The 21,191-nt window shown below is 50.7% G+C and overlaps 1 protein-coding gene across 4 annotated transcripts in view; it reads right to left on the bottom strand.

The window, feature by feature from the left end:
• The window catches only part of TENM2 (teneurin transmembrane protein 2), a 1,103,034-nt gene that overhangs the window by 145,879 nt on the left and 935,964 nt on the right, over nt 1-21,191 (bottom strand). For all 4 annotated transcript variants that reach the window (XM_028528771.2, XM_036014378.1, XM_036014380.1 and 1 more), the window contains one exon: nt 2,723-2,918. In XM_028528771.2, coding sequence (XP_028384572.1) covers nt 2,723-2,918 — 196 coding nt within the window. The remainder of the gene's footprint in view (nt 1-2,722; nt 2,919-21,191) is intronic.

Genomic DNA, 21,191 nt, shown 5'->3' with positions numbered 1-21,191 from the left:
CTTCCGGAGCCAAAGGAATATTTAGGGCGATTGCCGGTTGACATCTGTGGAACATTCTTCCTTCTGTTTCCTCTCCGGGGGCTCTCGGCGCTCACTGCTGTCGCTGGAGAATGCTCTCCTAATAGGTACGTGTGGGAGAACCTCTGAACCCGACAAAACACTGTTCTTTTCCCTGCATTTGGGGCCAATCCCTGTCATTGCTCTATTCAGATGTCTGCCCCAGGATTAGGCCGATTCCCTCTGACTTTCTCTCTGCGCTGCAGTCCAGACGAGAGATTCCTTTGGGGAGAACTGCCGCTCCAGCCCTGACAGGCAGACGATGCGGGCAACGGCCTGGGAGAGGGGCATTGCCATACCCGGGTTCTACGTGGATAAAGGAGTTGGGGCAGAAGCCGCTAGGAGACATTCTGGCCCCCAGAAACTCGCTGTGCAGGGGGAAAGGGGTTTGTTTGGCTGGAATTCAAAGCAATCCAGCGGTTAAGAGCCCAGGCTCTGGAGGGTTTGAAACCTGACCCCACTGCTTACCAAGTGCGTGGTGAGACCTCCAGCAAGCTGTTGAGCTTCTCTCGGTCTTGGCTTTGTCAATGGGAAAACAGAATATTGGTGGGCCCTGTTGTACGGCTGCTCCACGGGCCGATAGAGCTGGTCTGCACACAGGGCCCCATCCGGGGCTGGTATACAGTCAGCGCTCTATAAAGGCGTAGTTGCTGTGGTTTTTGTTATTAACCAGGTCGCTGAGTCCTTGCAGACTCCGACAGGCCAGCTGTTGTGTGCGGTCGTGCTGCTACATGTGAGTCCAAACGCAAGGTGACCCAAAGGATATCATTTCTCATCATGTTCTTAAGCAAAAGATTGTTTTTTGTTTTTTTAATCTCAACATCTCAAACTAGTTTGACATGCTGCCAGGGTCCTCCTTTTTGAGCTGGTTTTCCTCTTTTTGCGTTTTCCCCCATGAGTACCAAACCTGATCCTGGAAAGCTCCTTGGACGGTGGAGGACCTTTCCAGTGAGTTGGATTCCACAAAGTTTATGATGTTGCTTTAAGGAGGGGGCTGGCAGGGTTTTTCTGCAAAGTGACAGCTAATGAATACTGGGGCTTTGTGGGCCAGACTGGCTCTGTTGCAACCACTCCATCATTTTAGCTCCCGCAGACAGTATAGAAACAGATGTGCTCCAATAAAACTTTATTTATAAAAACAGGCAGCGGGCCAGGCTCAGCCTGTGGGCTCTGGTGTGCCAACCTCTGCTTTGGAGCGTTTGGCTGTCCTGATAGGGCCAATCTGTCCTCGGCAGGGGGAATATGAATGAATTGCAATCCTATCTGATCTTGTGTCATCCTGCGGCTGTGGCCACTGAGGAAGAAGCCACCTGAGTTTCAGATTGGCTCATACAGATCTTTGGAGAGTCGGGGATGCCCTCGGAGAAATCCTGAGGCCAGTAGAGAAGTTCTTCCAGTGCAGTCAATGGAAATACAGCCCACTCAGACGTGCCCCTAAGCAATCACCAGCTGTCAGTTAGGGACGGCCAGCTCCCTCCCACGCATGTTCCCCACGTGACGTCACATCATCCGCCCTTCAGGGACGTGCTTCCTAGCTTTGCACAAGTGACACTGAGGCTCAGGAGGCAAGTGACTTTTCTAAGGAGGACGAGGGAAAGGCCAGCTCGGATTTCATCCTGAATCGACCAGGCTTTTCCTCACAAAACCACCTTATCCAGGCTTCTCCAGGGACCCGTGAGAGCCACAGCCAGGCACTGTTGGGGCAACACGAAGGCCAGCGGGCAAAGCCCCGAAGCCCATGCCGTTTTCACCATCGTCACACCCCGGGCCTTGAGGGACTCGGCTGTCTGAACCTCAGCTTATCCCTCCGTGAAAGGGGTCTGCAACCTGCTCTGATTCAGGGGGATTCCACGCGGGACCAGCTATTGCCATGAGTGAGAAGATTAAAACCTAATGACACAGTAAGTTTCCTGAAAATATCTACAGCTTTTTTTGACTGTTAAAATTCTTAGGGTTTGCTTTAGAAAACCTCATGAAATTTCCTCAAACTAATGGCCCTTTTAGGGGTTTGTATGCACATATAGGAAGAAAATTTTGACAAAACCTTAGCCTTGCCCTTGATAGCTGATAAAAAGCAGGGCTAAAACACACCAAACGCGACAACTGCTTAATTAAAGCATTTTGATATTTACCTACTTGGGAACAAAGTTACGATTTTTCTTTATGTTTATATATTTTTCCTGATTTATTTTTAAGCTTTTAAAAGCTTTCTATTTTGAGCTTTCCTTGACTTTTAAGAGAAATTGAGCAGGTGTGAGTAGTCAATACTTATGATCTCTACTACACGTTCTGAGATTTGTATGCTCTATGTCATTTAATCCTCACAACAGCCGGTGAGGGGGCCTCTGAGTTTCGCCCGGAGGAAACCGAAGCCTCCTGAAGTCCGGCGATCTGCCCAAGTTGTGTGGCCGGGGCCTGAGCCAGGCGGTCTGACCCAAGGTCTTCACTGCACCCAAGTCCTTGGGGTCACGGTGAATTTCACGGTTTAAGCAGCGTTCGTATTTTAACCAGGACTCACTTTTGGGGGGCCTGAATCAAGGGTTCTGCTTTGGTCTCGCCCAGAGTGGGAACCACCTGGGAAGACGAGGAGCCTTCTAGAGAGACGCTCAGAACGCTTCCCTCCTTCCCCTGGTGACCTCTCCCCTCAGAGACCCCTCCGACGTACCTAAGACGACCGTGTTGAAGGAAACCATCTCCTTGTCCTTGCCGTCGTTGTAGAAGGCCAGGTGCCACAGGCCCGCGTCCAGGTACTGCACAAACACGGCCTCGTTTTGCACCAGGGTCTGTATGCTCCGCCGCTCCCTGGGCGACTCCACCACGCTCCACTTCTCCTTCCCGTCCAGGCGCTCCATGAAGTCGTACTGGGCAAGGAAGACGGAGACGTGTGTGAGACTTGGTGCGGGCCTGGTGCCGTGACCTGCCCCCTCCCCCCCGCCCCGTTCGTTCCTGGAGAAATGCTTTTCCGTGCATTGTACTGTGAGGTCATCCAGTAAACCGAGAGTCACAAATGTTACATTAATAATAACACCAGTTGCCATGTACTATGCTTAGAATTGGTGCTATTTCATTACTTGAGGTCACATTTCTTTTCTACAGTTATGAAATCCCAAAAGCTTTAAAACCCAAGGTTTTGATTTCTTCTTCATTGTCATCTTCTACCTTCACCCCCTCCCCATCTTCCACCTCTTTCTCCATCTGCAAAACTCTGAAAACAATAGTACCAATATTATAGAATAGGATAATTCTTAGAACAGTGCCTGGCATGGGACAAATACAAAGTACATGTTAGATTATATCATCAACACCATCATCATCATCATCATCTCATTCAATTCTTGCAAACACCCTATGAGACAGATGCTATCTGTATTTTCTATCACAGACAATCAAACTGAGGTTCAGGGAAGTCATGCAGCTTATTAAAAGTCATGTAGCAACTAAGTGGCCAAGCAAAAACTTGGGCCTACACCTGCTCAGGTGCAATGTCCAGAAACACCAGCAATTAAACACTGAACTCTGTTTCAGTGGAAACCGGGGTCAGAACTGCAAGCCACCCGTGAGAGATGGAGTGGTCAGCAAAGGCCACCAGGATGGGGGGATGGGCGGGGCAGGTGTGGCTCAAGAGAGTCCTGTCGCAGAGAACAGTGACATCATGTGGTGGGCAAGTGGGAGCCACGGAAGATCCTTGAGCAGTGACTGCTACGGTAAAAGGAATGTTCTGAGGCCTTTGTGTATAGTCAGGATAGGAGACGTCCTAGAGGGAGAGTGAAATAAAGCTTCATTTAGAAATGAAGAGAATTTAGAAAATGAAACGTTTCTAAGGAAGAGGGGACCGTGCTTGACTATGGCCTGGGCAGAGAGGGTGAAGAAAAAAGCAAAGGGAACACCAATGTTTCTTTGCTGTTGACAAGAAAATGGATAAGATCCGGGTAGAAATGGACTAATCCTGTGAACTCTTTCAAAATCACTGCAACAGAGAAGTAAGTCATTTGCACTGTGACTTTCAGCAGACACTCGAAGTGCAGATCTTCAGTGGATAAAAACCAGCACCGGGGGACAAGCTCCACCCACCACCTCCCCTCCACAAAGAGGCTTTCATGGGTTCCGGGCATCAACTCTCACCCCTTTCACAGACTCCACGGAATGAAACTCCAGCAGCCTACTCATGGGACTTCCCCGTCGTCAGAACGGCCAGTTTTTCCCAGCGGAAATGTGATAATTGACAATAAAAGAGTCTATCATCTTAAGTACAAAGGCTTTGCCATCACACGAACCTGGGTTTGAATTCCGACTCTGCCGTCTGCTACTGTGTGAAGCTGGGCAGACCTACGACTGTCACCTTCTCCCTGGATTGCCCACGAGGGAACGTAACACCTTTCTGGGCTGTTACCAGGATGACGTGAGTTAATGCTTAGGGCAGTGCCCAAAAGATAATAACCGTTTAATTAAGTACCTTGTGATGATGAGTCACTTACTTGCAAATCACAGTAATGGCAGAAGAGAAGCTCATGATTCTAGTTTCTACATTGTGGGGGGTGGGGGGAGGGGGCTGGAGACAGTCACTGCTTAGAAAGTGGAAATTTCCCCCATTTCTCCAGAAATGAGTGTCTGTATTTTGCTTCTCTCCAGCCCATACCCCATGGGTCACAGCTGTCTTTATGGGGCAAAATAAATGATTTGAAGTGATATGACAAAACGACGCTGCTTTCAGAGGCCTTTGTAATGAAAACATTTGTTCCTTAGCAACCCTGTAAATGTCCGACGACCACAGCCCACGTCTACAAACTGCTGCCAGTCAGAGGAATGAGTGCCGCTTCCTCGGTGCGAGGGTGAGAAGAACATGCTTCATCTGGGGTCCCAGCTATCGCCCCCACGAGGAAAAGTCGGGGAAGGCGATTACTCGTGGAGGCCATCGCTCACTATTAATTTGGGCATCCGTCATCTCTGGCTGGACTGGCCGACCGGCCAAGGGGCACGGCGATGGCTCAGGGCTCACGGCAGTGCTCGCTGTCCTGCCGATCCAATTACTGCGGGAAGAGGCATTTGTCGGGGGGCAGGGAGGACATTTATTTTGGCCGGCACCTTAGAGCCCTGCCGCGGAAGCACGGAGGGCGGACTGCACTGGAGGCAGGATCCGTGAGCTGGGGGCTCTCCCATGGAGCCTGGGACGTGTGGGGGTGAGGATGCGGAGTCTGATGCATCTCTGGCCTGTGTCCTTGTGTGGTGTTTAATTTTCTTCGAAGCACTGATTACCCTCTGAAACGATGTCCTTTGTTTTCATGTCCATTGTCTGTCTACTCAGAAGCGAGCACACTCCAGGAGGACAGGGGTCGCGTTCCCACCATGTGGTGGTGAAGAGCGGGGGCGTCGGGGCCAGGCTGCCGGGCTGGAGTCCCAGCTCTGCCAGCTACTTCTGTGACACTTGCACTTACACTTGGCCACTTCAATTCTCTGCGCCTCTGTGTCCTTGCTCTTAAAATGGGGACGATCACGGCGTCCACATCAAACCACTCCCTGACCGTGCTGTCAGCACTACGGGAGTCACGTCGTGAAAAGCGCTCCCCGTTGTAAGTACTTTGTAAATGGTAAGTACGCACGCCTCGAAAGGTCCTGCCCTCATGCTTGCGTTTCACCGCGGCATCTAATGGATCTCGAGCAGAGTCCGGTCCACACCTGTTTGTTAGATATCAACCGAACACAATACTGACTTTGTAAACGAGTTCCACCGAGAAGAAACGAAGTTAGAACGTATTCAAGGCTCTGTCTCTCATAATAACGACTTGTTTTCTGTTTTTCTCATGGATCATGGGCTTTCTTGAACAGGAGAGAAAAGGGCAGAGTTGCAGCCAGAGAGCCGGGATCACGCACCACCTGGTGCAGAACATGCCTATGGGGGACAGCGTGGCCCGAGGTGTCTGCTCATTCATACGTGCCATCGAGATGTGAGACGTGACTTGATAAGGCCATTAGGATGTCCCTTTTCCATTCTCAGTGGGATGATGGGCAAGGCAGGCTTTCTTCCTTTGGACTCTCTGGGCTTTTTCTCTTGTCTTCCTTCCCTTCCTCCTTTGACACTGGTTCCTTTGTGACCACTGTAGGAGAGATTGCTGGGCATCGTCCATACCAGGTCTTGCTCGTTTTCAGCCTCTGTGCCCAGAAGGGAGCATGGATGGTGCTCATCTCAATGGAACATAAGCTAGGGGACGTACTGCATTTCTAGACCGTGCCATTAAGCGCCCTGTGTAATCTCCCATGGGGTACTCCTAAAGCCCAACATGTGGGAGCCACAAGAGAGCAGTGGCCTGGACCCTAGAATTAATACTTTGAGGACAGCCTGTAATTGCAACACAAGCAAGCAACACATACCTATTGAATGAAGCCACTGAAGTGTTGAAGCTTATTTGGTATTTCAGCATAGCCTTCCCAGATATCGACCTCATGCTGTTCTTCCCTCCCAGTTCACTTCCCAAGGTCATAGTGAGTTCCGGCATCTTTCCCATGTCTTACAAGGTTGTAGAGCGGAATCCCCAGGAAAGAAGGGCAGCATCTTCTGTTGGTCAAGCTCCAACCTATCACATGTAGGGTGTCTATTTCGCCCAGGTTGCCCAGGAGTGTCCTAGTTCACACCTCTTGTTTCTCCTTTCACTCTCAAGGTGCTCTAGTTTGGAACATATAGTTCCTCTACTCCTAGGTTACCACGTACCAAGCAGCACCACAGAGCATTTTTCACGCTGCTGTGACTTGGGGAAGGGTGAGGAGCGGGAGCTCAGTGAGAAGCTGGTTTTCACGGAGACCATCTGGTCTAGGAGGGCCTCAGCTTGCGAGGACTCCTCGATGGTAGCCTGGCCAGTGTGTGCAGCAATCTGGCTGACCCTCAAAGGAGGCCATTTTCCAAAAGCTCAGGCCCTTGCCAGAGTTTCCGCTCTATGGCTCAGCACTAGGGATTGACGACTCAGGCTTAGTACCAGGGACATCTGTCTCCTCTGTTCCAGAAGCCCATCATGCTCAGTCTTGGATACGGGGACGCTCGGGGGACCGTGCTGCGCTTGGTTGACTAAGAAGGTTGCTCCCTAGCACATTGCAATCGGTGTGTAGACGCCCTGGAAGAGATTGGGAGGCCTGTGATCAGCCCCCAGCGTGGGGACGTGTGCGTGCACGAGCTGGCTGCGGCAGGAAGTCTGTCTCCCAAGGCAGCTTGTCTCCCTTGACTTGGCAACAGAGCTACCCAGAGGGTGACAGCACAATAACCCAAAATAAACACCCCCTTCCCACAAAGTTTCCTTTTTCCTTGGCCTTTGGAAAGGGACCCAGGTTGGAGTGCGATGTGAGTGAGGGCTGTGCCCCTGACTCATCAGTCATCCCCAGAAGTGGCACGCAAACGCAACTTTTATGAGCACTCGGGAGGCAAAGAAATACACCACAGCAAATATTTGACTGATCCAATTATAAATCTGCCCCCACTTCTTGGCAGAGCCTGAGGAGGGATGGTAATTAAGATAACTGAGTGGGTTTCCAGAGGAGCTGGAAGAGAGAGCAGAAGAGGCTGGACCGTTGCGCGGGGCCTGTCACCTTCCCAGAAGGAAAAGCGCCCGCAGGCAGTGAGTGTGCAGCAGAGAGATGCTTCTGGAAGCTGCTCCGGTACACACCTGCCAAAGAGGGCAAGGTTAAAGACGAACTCATTGCCCTTCAGGAAGACGTTATTCCTGCATCCAGGGCCCTGGGAGAGGGGAAAGATAACTTCGCTGCTGTTTGGAGCACCTGCTGGTTGAGGGTTGATGTGCACAGGAAAAGCAGTAAATGCTGGCATTTCCCACGGATGTCGGGTGTGGGTTCCACCTGGGAGGGCAGCGCATGCGCAGCTGTCGTGGGTTTGCAGGGAAGCAGTGTGTGTGAGCCAGGGTTGCTTGAAGCCACATTGCCACGGGGCCTCTGTAGTATCTGGTGACAATGGGCAGTGGGGGGGCGTCACTTATGGGGTTGGGGGGCTGCTGTGCATGTCTTTCTGCTCCAGCCAGGCCCATGGCAAAGGGAGCCTGGCTGATTCCTCATTAAAGTTCGGCACAATTTGCTGCTTCTCCTTCAAAGAGGCTCGAGTGTTAAGGGTCGTGTGGAAGGAGGACAGGGGCAGGGACGTGCTGGGCTGGGGGGTGGCTGCCCTTAGCAGGGCCCGGCCTGTCTTTTTCTGGATTCCAAGCTCAGTCTCACCTCCAGAGTCACTTCCCTAGATGCCGTTTGGTCCTGCTGCAGGCATTGCTGGGGCTGCTCGTCCGCCAGCTGTGGGGATGAGCCTCCACACTTCGGACAGGGAAGAGGAGCTGTGCTTGTAGATGGTGACAACTCACTGCGCCAGGCCCCTCAGAATGGGGCGTACCAGGTGGGAGACAGAGAGGAGGCACACACGGCTCCTCGGAATGAGGGGCGAAGGGGAAGACATCCACATGGTGGAATTTCTGATTCTTTCATCACATGGCCTCTTGCCGCAGTGGAAAAAGTAATCACCAGAAATAAGAAAACTGTATCTTTTTTTTCTGGGCACTTGCTATGTGCCAGGCATAATGGCAAATAATGACATTTGTTATCTCACTTCCTCCTCCTGGAAACCCTATTCTTATCCCCATTTCCCTGGAGAGGACAATGGCGGCTAGACACATTAGGTAGCGTAGCCCGTGCCACTGACCATGGTAGGCGGCCAAGTGAGGACCTGAACTTGGATTTGCATGAGTCTTAGCAACTATGGGAGGTTTCCATAAGTTCTCCAAGAAGCTGGCAGTCGCTGCTAGCATATCTGGCGGCTAGCCTGGTTTGCACGTGTCCTTAGATGCCTCTGAGCGGAGAAGGGGGGGGGAAGGCGGAGCTCGGAAGTGCTGGTGTCAGGCTCGAGCAGAAGCAAGTGGGGCACCGGAGGACAGGCAGACATCTCAGTGAAGGGGCCGAAAAGGTGCCAGGAAAGGTCCGGGTGGCTCTGCCGGGTGTTGGCCATGCCTGGTCTGCAAGCTCCTTCTGTCACCCTCCAAACTCCTCCTCGAGTTCCAGCCACACTGCTCTTCCCTCACTTCCTGGAGCACGCAAAGCCCATCCCAGCCCCCGGGCCTTTGCACGAATGATTCTCCTGCCTGGCCTGCTCTTCTTACAGCTGCCTGCTCCTGGTCAACCCTGACCTGCCTAGACCTCAGAAAGGACCCCCCGGACCACCCATTCTCAAACGCCTCTACCACTTCTCCTCTTTCCATCCTCAGCAAAAACTCACCACTCTGAAAAACAAACAAACAAACAAACAAAAAACAGTATGCATCTCCTAATTTATGGCCCACATCCCTCCTCTTGGATACAAACTTTACAAGCGGGAGACTTGCCTGTTTTACTCAACGTGGTATCCGCACTGCCTACAGCAGTTCCTGGCACGCAGTGAGCACTCAGTCAAGATTGTAACGGAATGAATGAAAACATTTAGGCGCAAAGGAAGTAAGACGTGGAGAGAAGTCTTTGCCAACACAGTGGAGGTTGGGCCACGCAACCACTGAGAGGACAGAACCTCTGTGGGAGAAGTGTCCAGGAGATTCTAGCAAGCACCGTGCAGTCTCCTGGGTTTTTGTTGGCCAGCTGCTCAGACAACATGGGATGGGAACAGCCAACAGCGGCAGGGCACTGCTGCAAGTGATCCAGTTCCATGTCCTATCTTTTTTTTACGTTCGTAATAGCCCTGTGGCACAAGAATCATTACCCTCACTTTGCCTATGAGGAGACTGAGGCAGGAAGAGGGTCTCTAACTTGCTCAAGTGTTGGTAAGTGGTGGAGCTGGGGTTCAAACCCCAGCAGCCAGAATCAGACAGCAAACCCTGAGTCCACCATGTCACAGGCTACTCAACATGCTGAACCCACAGGCAGCCCCACGCAGGGTTGGCCAGCCTTGCTCAGCTGCGGGGACATCAAGGCTGTATCCTCCTGTCTGTGGGAAGGAGAAAGCATCCTATGGGCCAGGGGTTGGGGGGACCTTTGATGACAAAATGAGGGTCCTGATTTAGCTTGCGGGGGTTCCAGCAGGAGAAGGAGGACTCTAAACAGAATCAGCTTGTTTCAGTTTTGGGGTCCCATTTCTTTGGCCTAGGGCGTCTCTTTGCTCTTGTGAGGCTGTGGCAGTGAGACAAAGCTGGGCGGGGTGCCTGTGGTTGGTTCAGGGAGTGCCCTGCCCGTGTCTAAGGAGCTGGATCGATTCACTCATCTCACTGGGGGAAAACGTCCTTTAACACAACTCTCACTTAGACTGCAAAGTAAGAAACCAAGGAACTTGGGTGCTGGGGGTGGGGACTTGCCTGGAGGAGACAAAGGAAGAGTTTGGTTTGTTACTGGAAACAGGAGAGAGACCGAGAAAAGCAAAGAGCGGAGGGCAGAGGACAGCAGGATGTCGGGGGATAGCCAGGTCACAATGTGGCCTCTTCCTGGGAGTGTCCCCCCATACTCCTGAGTACAAGAAAAAAGAACAGAAAAGAAAAGAAAAGAAAGCACTAAAGGGAATGGGTGGAGATGCTCAGTGGGGCCCGATTTCTCGGGGAAGCCAGCAGAGAGCGCGGGCGTTGCTCCTGGGCGCCGCGGGACAGGAAAGGGGTGCTCGGGAGATACACCGGGAACAGGCCACAGGAGCACGGAAATCCCGGGCCAGGCCGCAGGCACCAGCCCGGCCGTGGAGGCAGGGACCCCGGCCACTGTCTGGCTTCACCTGGAAGGCTTCCCCGTCTCTGGATTGGGGTTCACAGAACAGAAAGCTATCTGAAACATAGTTTGTGAGCCTGTGTCTTGCCCATTGCTGAGCAATGAATGTAAGACTATTGGGTCATTCAACACACATTGAGCACCTGCTATGTGCCTGGCCCTGCTCCGAGCACTGGGGACACAGCAGTAAATCAAATGCACAAGACACCTGTCCTCCAGGGGTTGACATCGCCGTGTGGAAGTAGAATGTCCGGGAGGGATGTGGGCTACGAATAAAACGGGAAGCTAACCGGAGACAACCCACATGGCCATCGGTAAGGGACTGGACAAAGACATGCAGTCCATGTGGACGAGAGGGAATCTCAGTAATGACAGGAATGCGCCCCTGACACACACAACTCCATCTCGAATCTCACTGGCACTGCGCGGGGCAAAGGCGGTCAGACACGGGAGAGCACAGGGTTCCCTGTTCACGAACCTCCAGGCAGGGCCCTCTGCTCTGGGGGCAGAGAGCAGATCAGGGTTGCCTGGGGTAGCGGTGCGGCTGGCATGGGGTACAGCAGAGCTATTGGGGGTGGCGGTATTCTATGTCATGACTTGGGGTGCTTGGTCCAAAGGATACAGTTTCCAAATTTGAGGAATCAGACTGTACGCTTCAAGTGTGTGCATCGGGTGGCTTGCAAATTACACCTAAACTAAGTCCAAGACAAGTGGAGTAAGGGGATAAGCGTAAAGGAGTGCCTAGTTCTAGATTTCCTGGTCAGGAAAGGGCTTGCCGAGGGCATGGTGTTTGGGTAGAGGCCCGACAAAGTGAGAGAGAAACTGTGTATACATCTGGTGAAGGAACATTCTGGAAAGAGGAAACAGCCCATGCAAAAGCTGTAAGACAGAAGGAGCTTGGCATGACTGGGGGACAGCAAGCGGGCGAGTTCGGCAGCCTTGAGGGAGTAGGGGAGGGGACGGCTGGGGGCCAGCCTGTGGAGGCACCCAGCATCCTCCGAGACTGTAGGTCCACCACACGTGTGCTGAGCACCCACTGTGGACGAGCACGCCTGAGAGCGCTGGAGATGCAGCCGAGAACCCGACAGCCTTTGCTCTCACAGAGCTGACCTCCCAGAACCACCTCAGACCCCTGTCGAGCGGGGTGGGAGGCCGCGGAGGGCTGTGGAGACTGAATGCTCCCCAAAGGGCGGTGAACGGTGAGAGCAGAGCCTGTTCCGCAAGGAAGAGAGCCACCGCCTGGCGCATTCACTGCACCCGGTCCCTGTGCGGGTCCATGGGCTGGGTGGGGGCTTTGCTGGCTGGCTGATTAAAAATAAGCACATTACAGATTCCACCAAGTCTCCCCCACCCCACGCCACCCTGATCTAGCAAGGTTAAAACTGTGATTTTCAGATCTCAAAGGGGCCTGTTTTGAATGTCTCTGGTATGGGAGGGGAGCGACGCAGGGGGAGTGGAAAAGGAATCAAGAAGGACAAATGGTCACCCCTGGAGGATTAGCTGGCACTGCCATCGTGGCTGGGGGAGCATGTCCGGGTACCCTTCCTTCTCACAGTGGGCCAGAGCGGGATTCCCACGAGAAAGTGGGGTCAAGGCTAAGTAGTGAGGCCAGGCCAGGGCCAGGCAGGGACAATGCCCTCACCGGGAGGTGACGCTTCCTGAAATTCCTGGAGTGGCCTCAGCGCCGGGACCCACTAGCCAGGCAAGGGCAGGGCCAGATCTGCCCTGCCCACGGCTATAGTCCCTTGACAAATAGCACATAGTAGGTCTTCAGTAGAGGTTGGCAGCATCCAGCGTTACGAACCGCCTTTACAGAATGATGCATCTATCTGAAGACAGGGTCTCCTTGGCGGGGGTGGGGGGAATGTGAAACCCGCCCAGGCGACATTTTTGAGAATGGGGGGCGCGGTGGGGGGGAACAGTTGAAAACCTGAAGTCCCAATTTTCAAGGCTTTCCCTCAGTCCACAGAAGCATGGGTTCCCAGTTACAAGGGTAACTCGTGGCTTTGTAGGGTCTGAGCACTGTTTTCCTTTTTCCTTAACACATGTTCCTAGCTGGGCTTTGCACACACTGCAAACCTGCAGCAATTAAATGCAAGGTCACGGCCGCTGAAGCTCAGAGGCGCTGCCCTCCTTGGCCACTCCTGGCCTTGTACGCGCTGTTTCTGGATGTTGAAGCCATGTCCCCGGTGCTGAGTGATGATGGCTAAAGGGAAGCCTGTTTTCGAAGAGAGGGCAGTCAGTTGTTATGTGAAGCTTCGGCACAGCCCGCCCGGTGAAGGGGACTGCCGCTGCCCTCTGCTTGGGAAGCTCTGTCCCTCTCTGTCCTTTATCCGTGTAACGCCCCTTCCAAAAGTCTGCTTGGGTCACAGCTGCCTCAGGAAGCTGTCCTACAATCCCGCACCTGTTAGATCTGGTGACCTGTCTTTGTGCTCTTGAACCTCCTGCACTTGACTCTTTGACAACAGGATCGCTGACATCGATGGGTTACTTGTGCCCTGGCCAGGAACAGTCTCTGTAAGTGACACCTGGCTTTGGCTCCGAGAACCGCACAACGGCACAGTGCAGGCAGGGTGCATGCCATCCACCCGTCTCTGGCCCCATGGAGAGCTGTGCTTGGGCTGGACGCAGCTGGGTGCACCGTGCACCGTGCCCCGGGGGAGGCACCCCCATCCCCTGCCACCTCACATACTTACAAAAGGATTGAGAGGAGACAGGAATCCCTTGACTGAATTGGAAGTGCCTGATCTTTGCAACCTGGATTAAAGTCTCCAGGAAGACCAGCTAAAATTCAGTCTTCCTATCAGCACTGGCTTCAGCCAGAGGCCTTGCCATGCTCCCTGCAGGGACTGCGGGTTGCTAGGTTACCTGTGAGTGAGCTGTAAGGGCTGTGAGCCAGTCAGATTGATTGACTGATCTCCATAGGGCGCTTTCTATTTGCTGGGCATTATCTCATTTATTCTCACAACAGCCTGATGAGCTATAGCCCTCATTTTACGGATGGCGACACTGAATGTAGAGAGACTCATCACTGAGGTCTGGGACTACGTGGCAGAGGTGGGACTCACACTCAGACCAGGCTTCTCCCAGGGTTAGTTCTCATCTGCCTCCCGGTACCGCATCTCGCGGCCCCGTGATGATGCCGCCTTCATTGCTTAACTCCTCAGGCCCCCGTATCCTCAAAGGCAGAGCCGATGCCTTTCATCTCCGCATCCCCAGGCGTTCAGTGAATATTGGCTGAGTGCGCGAATGGACTGATTTTATATCTTGTCTTCCCACAAGGCCATGCCTTCCTCGTGCTGTCTTTTGATCCAGCCCAGGAGAAGGGGAGAAGGTACTGCTCTGAAGACCAAGTGAGCCACAATGTAGGGGTCAAGTTCAATGACACTGAGAAACATCTCAAGGCGATTCCAAGACAAACCAAAGCTCTAACACGAGGCCAGGAGAATGGAGGTTTTTACCTCTCGGTGCCTCGCGGATGGGATTTCTTTGTTACTGCACAGTGCTCTCTAATCGTCTTTAGCCAATGGCTCATCGAGAAGGTCACGTGTGGCTTCTCTCCCTCCCGAGATCAATAGGAGGGTCTCACTGTGCGCTGGCTGTGAACATAAATCAAATCCATCACAGAGGAGAGGGGGCAAACTGGGACTGTGTCCAGTCAATGACTGATTTCCCAAGTACCACGGGGGAATAGATCCCGGTGCTGGTTGGCTTCTCTCAAAGCCTGGCCTGAACATGTCACCAGACAGCAGGGTGACCTTGGGCAAGTTATTTCCACCCCTGGGTCTGCTCTCTCATCCCTAAGACGAGGCTAATGAAAGCAGCCACCACTGAGGGTCACGGTAAGTCTGGCCCCACTCACGGTGAGCACTCCCTCAATCCTTGTCAACTACTCTTATGGTTATTATTATTGTTACAAAAGGATGTAGCAATAATAAATAATAAAGGATGTAAACAATAACAAATAATAAATGCATCCTCGTAAAGGATGCATTGTAAGTCCTGTGAGCAATTCTACTCTTAAGACTTCATCACAAGGAAATTATTTATAAAGACGTGAATGTATACCCACAATGATGTTTACTGTAGATTGATTATAGTGTTGGAAAAAAAAGTTGGTTAAAAAATGTTTAATCTATACAGTAAAGTCTTTCTGAGGCATTTAAACTGAGCTCATGGAAGAATACTTGGATTTAGATAGATGTTCCCACCTATTACTGAGCCAAGAATCAGGGTAAGAACAGCACACACGGTATGATCCTATAGTTGTAAAAATGATTACACTATGTGAGTAGAATGTTTTCTATTTTCCTATCATCATCATATATTGATTTTATAATGAGAAAAAACACAGATAAAAGTTACCTTTAGAAAATAATGGGAACTTGTTTTGTTTGTGTGGGGGCTTGGGGAGCTTGCATTATGGATGCTTGAAAAAAATAAGCTACCAATCGCTTATATTGTTTCTATGAGCCAGCATGCTTGGGAGTGCCTGCAAAAATCACCTCATTCACACTTCGGGACGTGGTATGAATGCACAACAGTATTATCCCCATTCTACAGCCATGGTAACTCGGGCACAGAGAGACCGAGTGACTTGTCCCTGGTCACACAGTCTGGAGGTACTGGAGCTTGAAATTCAAGCCTGGACAGTCTGGACTGCTCCACACTCTCCTGCCCAAGTTCGTTTGTGTCTGGAACAGCTGCACAGGCATTCCACAGGATGTTTATTTAAACGTTATCTTTATTGGTATATTGATATATTTTAAAAGTATATTTAAATCTCCACACTGACTTGGTATATACAATAAGATACAGTTATCTGAGGATATTTGGGATTCATAAAAAGCCACTTAAGCCTCGGCAGGTGTGGCTCAGTGAATTGAGTACTGGCCTGTGAACCAAAGGGTTACTGGTTCGATTCCCAGTCAGGGCACGTGCCTGGGTTGTGGGCCAGGTCCCCAGTAAGGGGGGCACACAAGAGACAACCACACATTGATGTTTCTCTCCTTCTCTTTCTCATTCCCTTCCCCTCTCTATAAAAATAAATAAAATCTTTTTAAAAAAAGCCACTTAAAATGAAATGAATGTTTTTAACAAATGAGAAAATGATTGATTAGCACTAATGATTGATTATCTTGAAAAATAAAACTAATTATGAAAACGGCTTTAAAAAAAATCTCACACTTAGGAAAATTCAGGTTCTGCCTACAGCCCTGCTGTAATTGTTAGAGCAAACACCGAGTTTTCAAAAGTGCACAAAAAAGTGACACTCCACATTTCCCTGCCTCTCGGCTCCCTCAGTTGCAAAAACACATCCTGCCCTCTGAGATATCAGAAGAGCAGCCCTATGCGCTGCTCGAGAACGATATGGCTCCAGCCACTCCAGTTTGATGGGCACAATGCAGTGGGAAGGGCCGTGCCCGCAAACATGGTGGGTCTCTTTCTCGGACTTCCTGGGACCTCTCTTTACAGAAGCATCGTCTCCCTTTTGGAAGTGCCCCCAGTCCCCTTGGCTCCTCTTCTCTGTGAACCTAAAGCACTGGCCTGTGAACCAAAGGGTTGCCGGTTCGATCCCCAGTCAGGGCACATGTCTAGGTTGTGGGCCAGGTCCCCAGTAGGGGGCACACAAGAGCCAACCACACATTGATGTTTCTCTCCCTTTCTCACTCCCTTCCTTTCCCTCTCTCTAAAAATAGACAAATAAACTCTTAAAAAAATAAGATTACCCATGTGAAACTGTCCCTGGCATACTGCAGCCCTCAGGTTATGACTTTTATTATCATGACTAGTGCTAAATGGGGTGGGGTCTCCGAGCGAAGAACATTTATTATTAGTGATCAGGTGATTAACTTCTGGTTGATGACAACTTTGGGTTCCTACAAAACATGCTTACTAAGAGGGGCTTCAATGAACATTTAAAAGCCATTCACTTTTAAGTGAAGGTCTTGGAAGAAACCTCTTCTTAACATCCCTAAACATAGAGACTCGAACTTCCTTCACCCTGTCATTTACTCAGAAGCGTAAAGGTCTGCACTGGGGTTTCTCCGAACACACACCGCTGTGTGTCTGCCCAGATGAAGCTGGATGAGCAACTGCCCCGGCGAATCCTGCTCAACCGAGCACCGGGCAGCGTGAGACTAGGGCTGTGTGCTCAAGCCAGGGTGGTAAGCCAGGACTGCACATTTCAAAGGAACATGTAACATGTCCCACCATCATTTTTAAAAAAATAAAGACAGTTTCGCCCTGGCTGGCGTAGCTCAGTGGCTTGAGCATGGGCTGCAAACCAAAGCGTCGCAGGTTCGATTCCCAGTCAGGGTACCTGCCTGGGTTTCAGGCCATGACCCCCAGCAACCGCACATTGATGTTTCTCTCTCTCCCTCTTCCTCCCTCCCTTCCCTCTCTAAAAATAAATAAAATCTTAAAAAAAAAATAAAGACAGTTTCAAAGCTTAAGTTTGGGGTGTACCTTTTCTACTTGTGTGTCTAAGGCAAGGGATGCAAGTAGTCATTAGACATCTCAAGTGACTGAACCCTACATGATTTCCTACCCGCCTCTTTCAAGCTTGGGGACCAACTTAATTGAAGAGTAGCCAGAACCTGTGAGAAAAACGATGAAAGAAAATAGTGTTCCTATTTCCAACTACTTGTATACATTCCTTGTGACTTTTCTCAAAACTGTGCAAAGTACAGAAATGAAATGAATATAAAGATCACGTCATCATCTGCCATCTCTCAACACTTGTTTGACTCAAAACAGACTCACACTTGTCGCAGATTTCCTTCCCTTAAAGAGACAGCAATGACTAAACTGAAGAAAAGCACAGAGAGTGTGGTGGCAAATACCCACATTTCAACCACTCAAATGAATAAACCTTCACGTCTTGTCGCATTTATTTCCGGCCTTTGTGAGAGCATGCCGGGGGAGTTGGGAAGGAGGTGGTCTTCCTGTTAACGTTCCGTTACGGTTAAAACAAGTGCTTTAACCTAACTCTCAGTCCTGGTCTCCTCGCCTGTTCCTAGAAGCGACCACCCAGGAGTTGAGGGTGTCTCCCTCTGTGTGTCTCCATGTGTAATACACACACATCATAAACATACAAAGAGATTAGCATTGTAATAATAAATGTGGATGTGGATTATAAACTATCCTTACGCTAACACAACTGTCATTTTATCCACTTATACATGGGGTTCTGCGTAAGATTTCATTGGAAGATAAAGGCCTTTGTCCAGAAGTTTTGCAAACTGCCGCACTACAGCCCCTCAGAGACCGTACTCCGTGATTGGGCGCTGCCCCCTCTAATTATTCCCGTTTCCTCAGTTCTGTCTTTCTCCCCGAGTCCCATGTACGCGAGCAGCCCCCTCTGGAAAACCACGCCCAGTGTCCTCCACGCAGCCCATCAAGACCAATTCTCTTGTAACTCCCAAGCCTCCCCTGAGATTTCTCCTTAGCTCTGCCTGGTGGCCGCCCCAGAGGGCACCCAACCATGGGAATGGCAGTTGTGGTTCCTGTTAGGATGCCCCCAGACAATCACTAGTGTCTCTTAAGAAAGACCTTTCCCCTGGCTGGCGTAGCTCAGTGGATTGAGCACGGGCTGAGAACCAAAGCACAGCAGGTTCGATTCCTAGTCAGGGCACATGCCTGGGTTGCAGGCCATGACCCCCAGCAATCTCACATTGATGTTTCTCTTTCTTTCTCTATCTCCCTCCCTTCCATCTCTAAAAATAAATAAATAAAATCTTAAAAAAAGAAAGACCTTTGCAAAGGCACTTTTAATCCAACACAAAAAAAAGCACAAAACCCCAAGACTCTCTTGGTTTCACTGAATCTTTCTCCATACCTCAAGCTCTTTTGGAAAACAAGGGTCTGGAAAACCTGCCTGTAAAAACATGCCTCCCTTCAAAGCGAAATTAAATTGCTATGCAACGTGCTACGCAAGCTGGCAGCGGAGCCCTGGTACTCCCTCCCTGGGACGCTCCCAGACCACAGCTCCACGGGCGGGAGGGAGGGTGCGGTCCAGCGACAGCTCCTCCGACTGGTTAATGGGCTCCCGGAGGCTGCGGAGACGGTGCAGTAGACACAGAACCAGGACACTCAGAACACTCAGGCGACTTGGTGTCCCGGGGACCCGGTTAGTGCCCCCGCTGACCGAAGCTGTGTGCAGTTTACTTACTTGGGCAAGACGAGGAGGAGGGAAAAGGGAGCTCATTTGCAAAGAGGGCTCCGGACTGGAAAGGGATAAACCGAGCCGGCAAAGGCCAACACCACTCTTCAACATCCATAAATTTACTTAAAAAAAAAGTCATTTAGGGGAATTCTGCTGATGAAGACAAACAGGAGTGTTTGCTCAGCTCATTTTCTCTTGGTCCACACATGCCTGATCTGGCCTATTTGCATTTATTTGGAATGATCTTGGGGCAATTTGTGGTCTCTTAAAATAGTTCCCTTCTATCTTTCGCTGTGTGGCTAGTTTTGCCTGCCACCCTACAGACGCGTCTGTGAGTGCAAACATCCCAGCGTAAAGCACCAGGGCTGAGACTGTGGGTTTCTGTCAGCCCCGCGCAGTCCCTAGTACCTCCCCCTCATCGAACCCCTGGAGCTGTAAGCCCACCCCACGCTTCCAAGTTGCCTTTGGAAGCCACTGGGCCCCTGGCTCCATCACTCTGCGAGTTGAAATTGGCATTTTTCATATTTGCTAAACAGGACTGCGGAGAAGCCGAAGTCTCGGCAGGGCTCCCAAGCGGTAACAGCGTCTGCTTGTCTTGGGTTAATCACGCACCTAACTTGCCAATTATTGACTTGTTCTCACAAAGGATTTCCCTTGGCCTGACCTATCGGTAGCAATCAGTGACAAACTGTCACTCGGACCTGCTCACTGTCGTAACCACCCAAGATCCTGAGGTTTCCGCCTCTGAGGTTTCCTCTGGTGCCTCGCCCTGGAGCCCAGTCCGGTGGTTATTCCTTTTTAAAGTCTGACCTGTTTCCTCTCTAGACCTGCGGTTGAGCAAAGCTGACACTGTTTGTAGGATTTCGAGTATGTGGCGAGATGCATGAGGCCTCCTTACACACATGGCTCCCACGAGAGTTTAAGCTGGTAGGTTCTGACGGGCTGAGATCAACTCTTTACGCTTTGATCCAGGTCTTAAACAATGCAATGCAAGGTAGCAACATGCTGCAATTAAGAGACTGTACAGTGTCTACCATTCAAAATGACAAAGATTAAAGAATGACAATAATATCCTGTTTATGCAAGGGAGTGAGTAAATACAATGGGAACCTACATGCTGCAGGTGGTAGGGACTTTCAGAAGGACAATTTGGCAATTCGCATAAGATCCTTCAGGGTCACTTTTGGGAGAAGAATTAAGGGTGTACAGAAAGACTGGCCACGATGAAAGGTCTCTCAATATTTTACTATAAGCGATGGGGGCTTTTCGTTGATGTATCTGGCGCTCCTCCAACCAGGGACCTCATAGGGCTGTACCTGCGCCCCACTGAAGTTAGGACATGACTTGCTTTGGCCCACATGGGAGGAGCTTAAATGGCATGTGCCGCTCCCAGCAGCATTCTTAGGGACTGGAGCACAATGCACCGCCTGCTCCTCCCTGTACTGCAGGGAACGGGTCAAGTTCCTGGTAGTGGGGTGAGGCTGACATTGTGTAAAGCCCGACGCTCCCAAGCTGAGTGTGTGAAGCAACGTGGTAAGCAGTTCTTAACCTCAGCACTTCCGACACTTTGAGGTGGAGACGTCTTTGTCTTGTGGGTGTTTAGCAGCGGCCCCAAGCTCTGCCCACCGAGCCTCCCCAGCAACCTCTTCCCCCGGCGATATCAAACCCATTGTCACACAGACGACTCCAGGGCGGGGCACAATGTCCCCTTGGTTGAAAACTGACATTCTGAACGGGCCAGAAACAGTCTCTGTCATTTTAAACCACCCACATTATGAGTTTTTTTTCCCCTTGCAATAGATATGTTTTATTATATCAAATTAGCAAAAGGGGACTGTTTCAAATAATGGGTGTTTTTACTTTATTCTTTTTGTTTGCGTGTTTTAAAATAATTGTCATCACAGAAAACAGCCTGTTCTTTACTAAAACTAAAACAACTAGAAAATTAATTTTATTTTAAATAGCTATGTTTACATGATTGCCTAGTTCTATACAGTATACACGAAGAATTTCTTGGTGCACGGATGTCTTGCCTAATGGTATCTTTCTATGGTGCTTTAGCTCACAAAATGTTTCCAATCCTACCTTTATTGTGGTGGTGTAGTTACAATGGTGTGAAGCAGGTAATACAGGTAGACAAGAAATCTAAGGCTAAAGAGGTTAAGGGACATGTTCCGAGGTCACCTGGATGACATGTAGCTGGGCCTCCATCCTCAGTTCCCCCTTCACTCTGGGGCTTCCTCCCCTCCCCCACACTGCC

The sequence above is a fragment of the Phyllostomus discolor genome, chromosome 13 (assembly GCF_004126475.2).
Source record: "Phyllostomus discolor isolate MPI-MPIP mPhyDis1 chromosome 13, mPhyDis1.pri.v3, whole genome shotgun sequence".
Classification (NCBI taxonomy): domain Eukaryota; kingdom Metazoa; phylum Chordata; class Mammalia; order Chiroptera; family Phyllostomidae; genus Phyllostomus; species Phyllostomus discolor.
The sequence above is the reverse complement of the archived record's forward strand: the minus strand, read 5'-3'. Positions and strand labels throughout refer to the sequence as shown.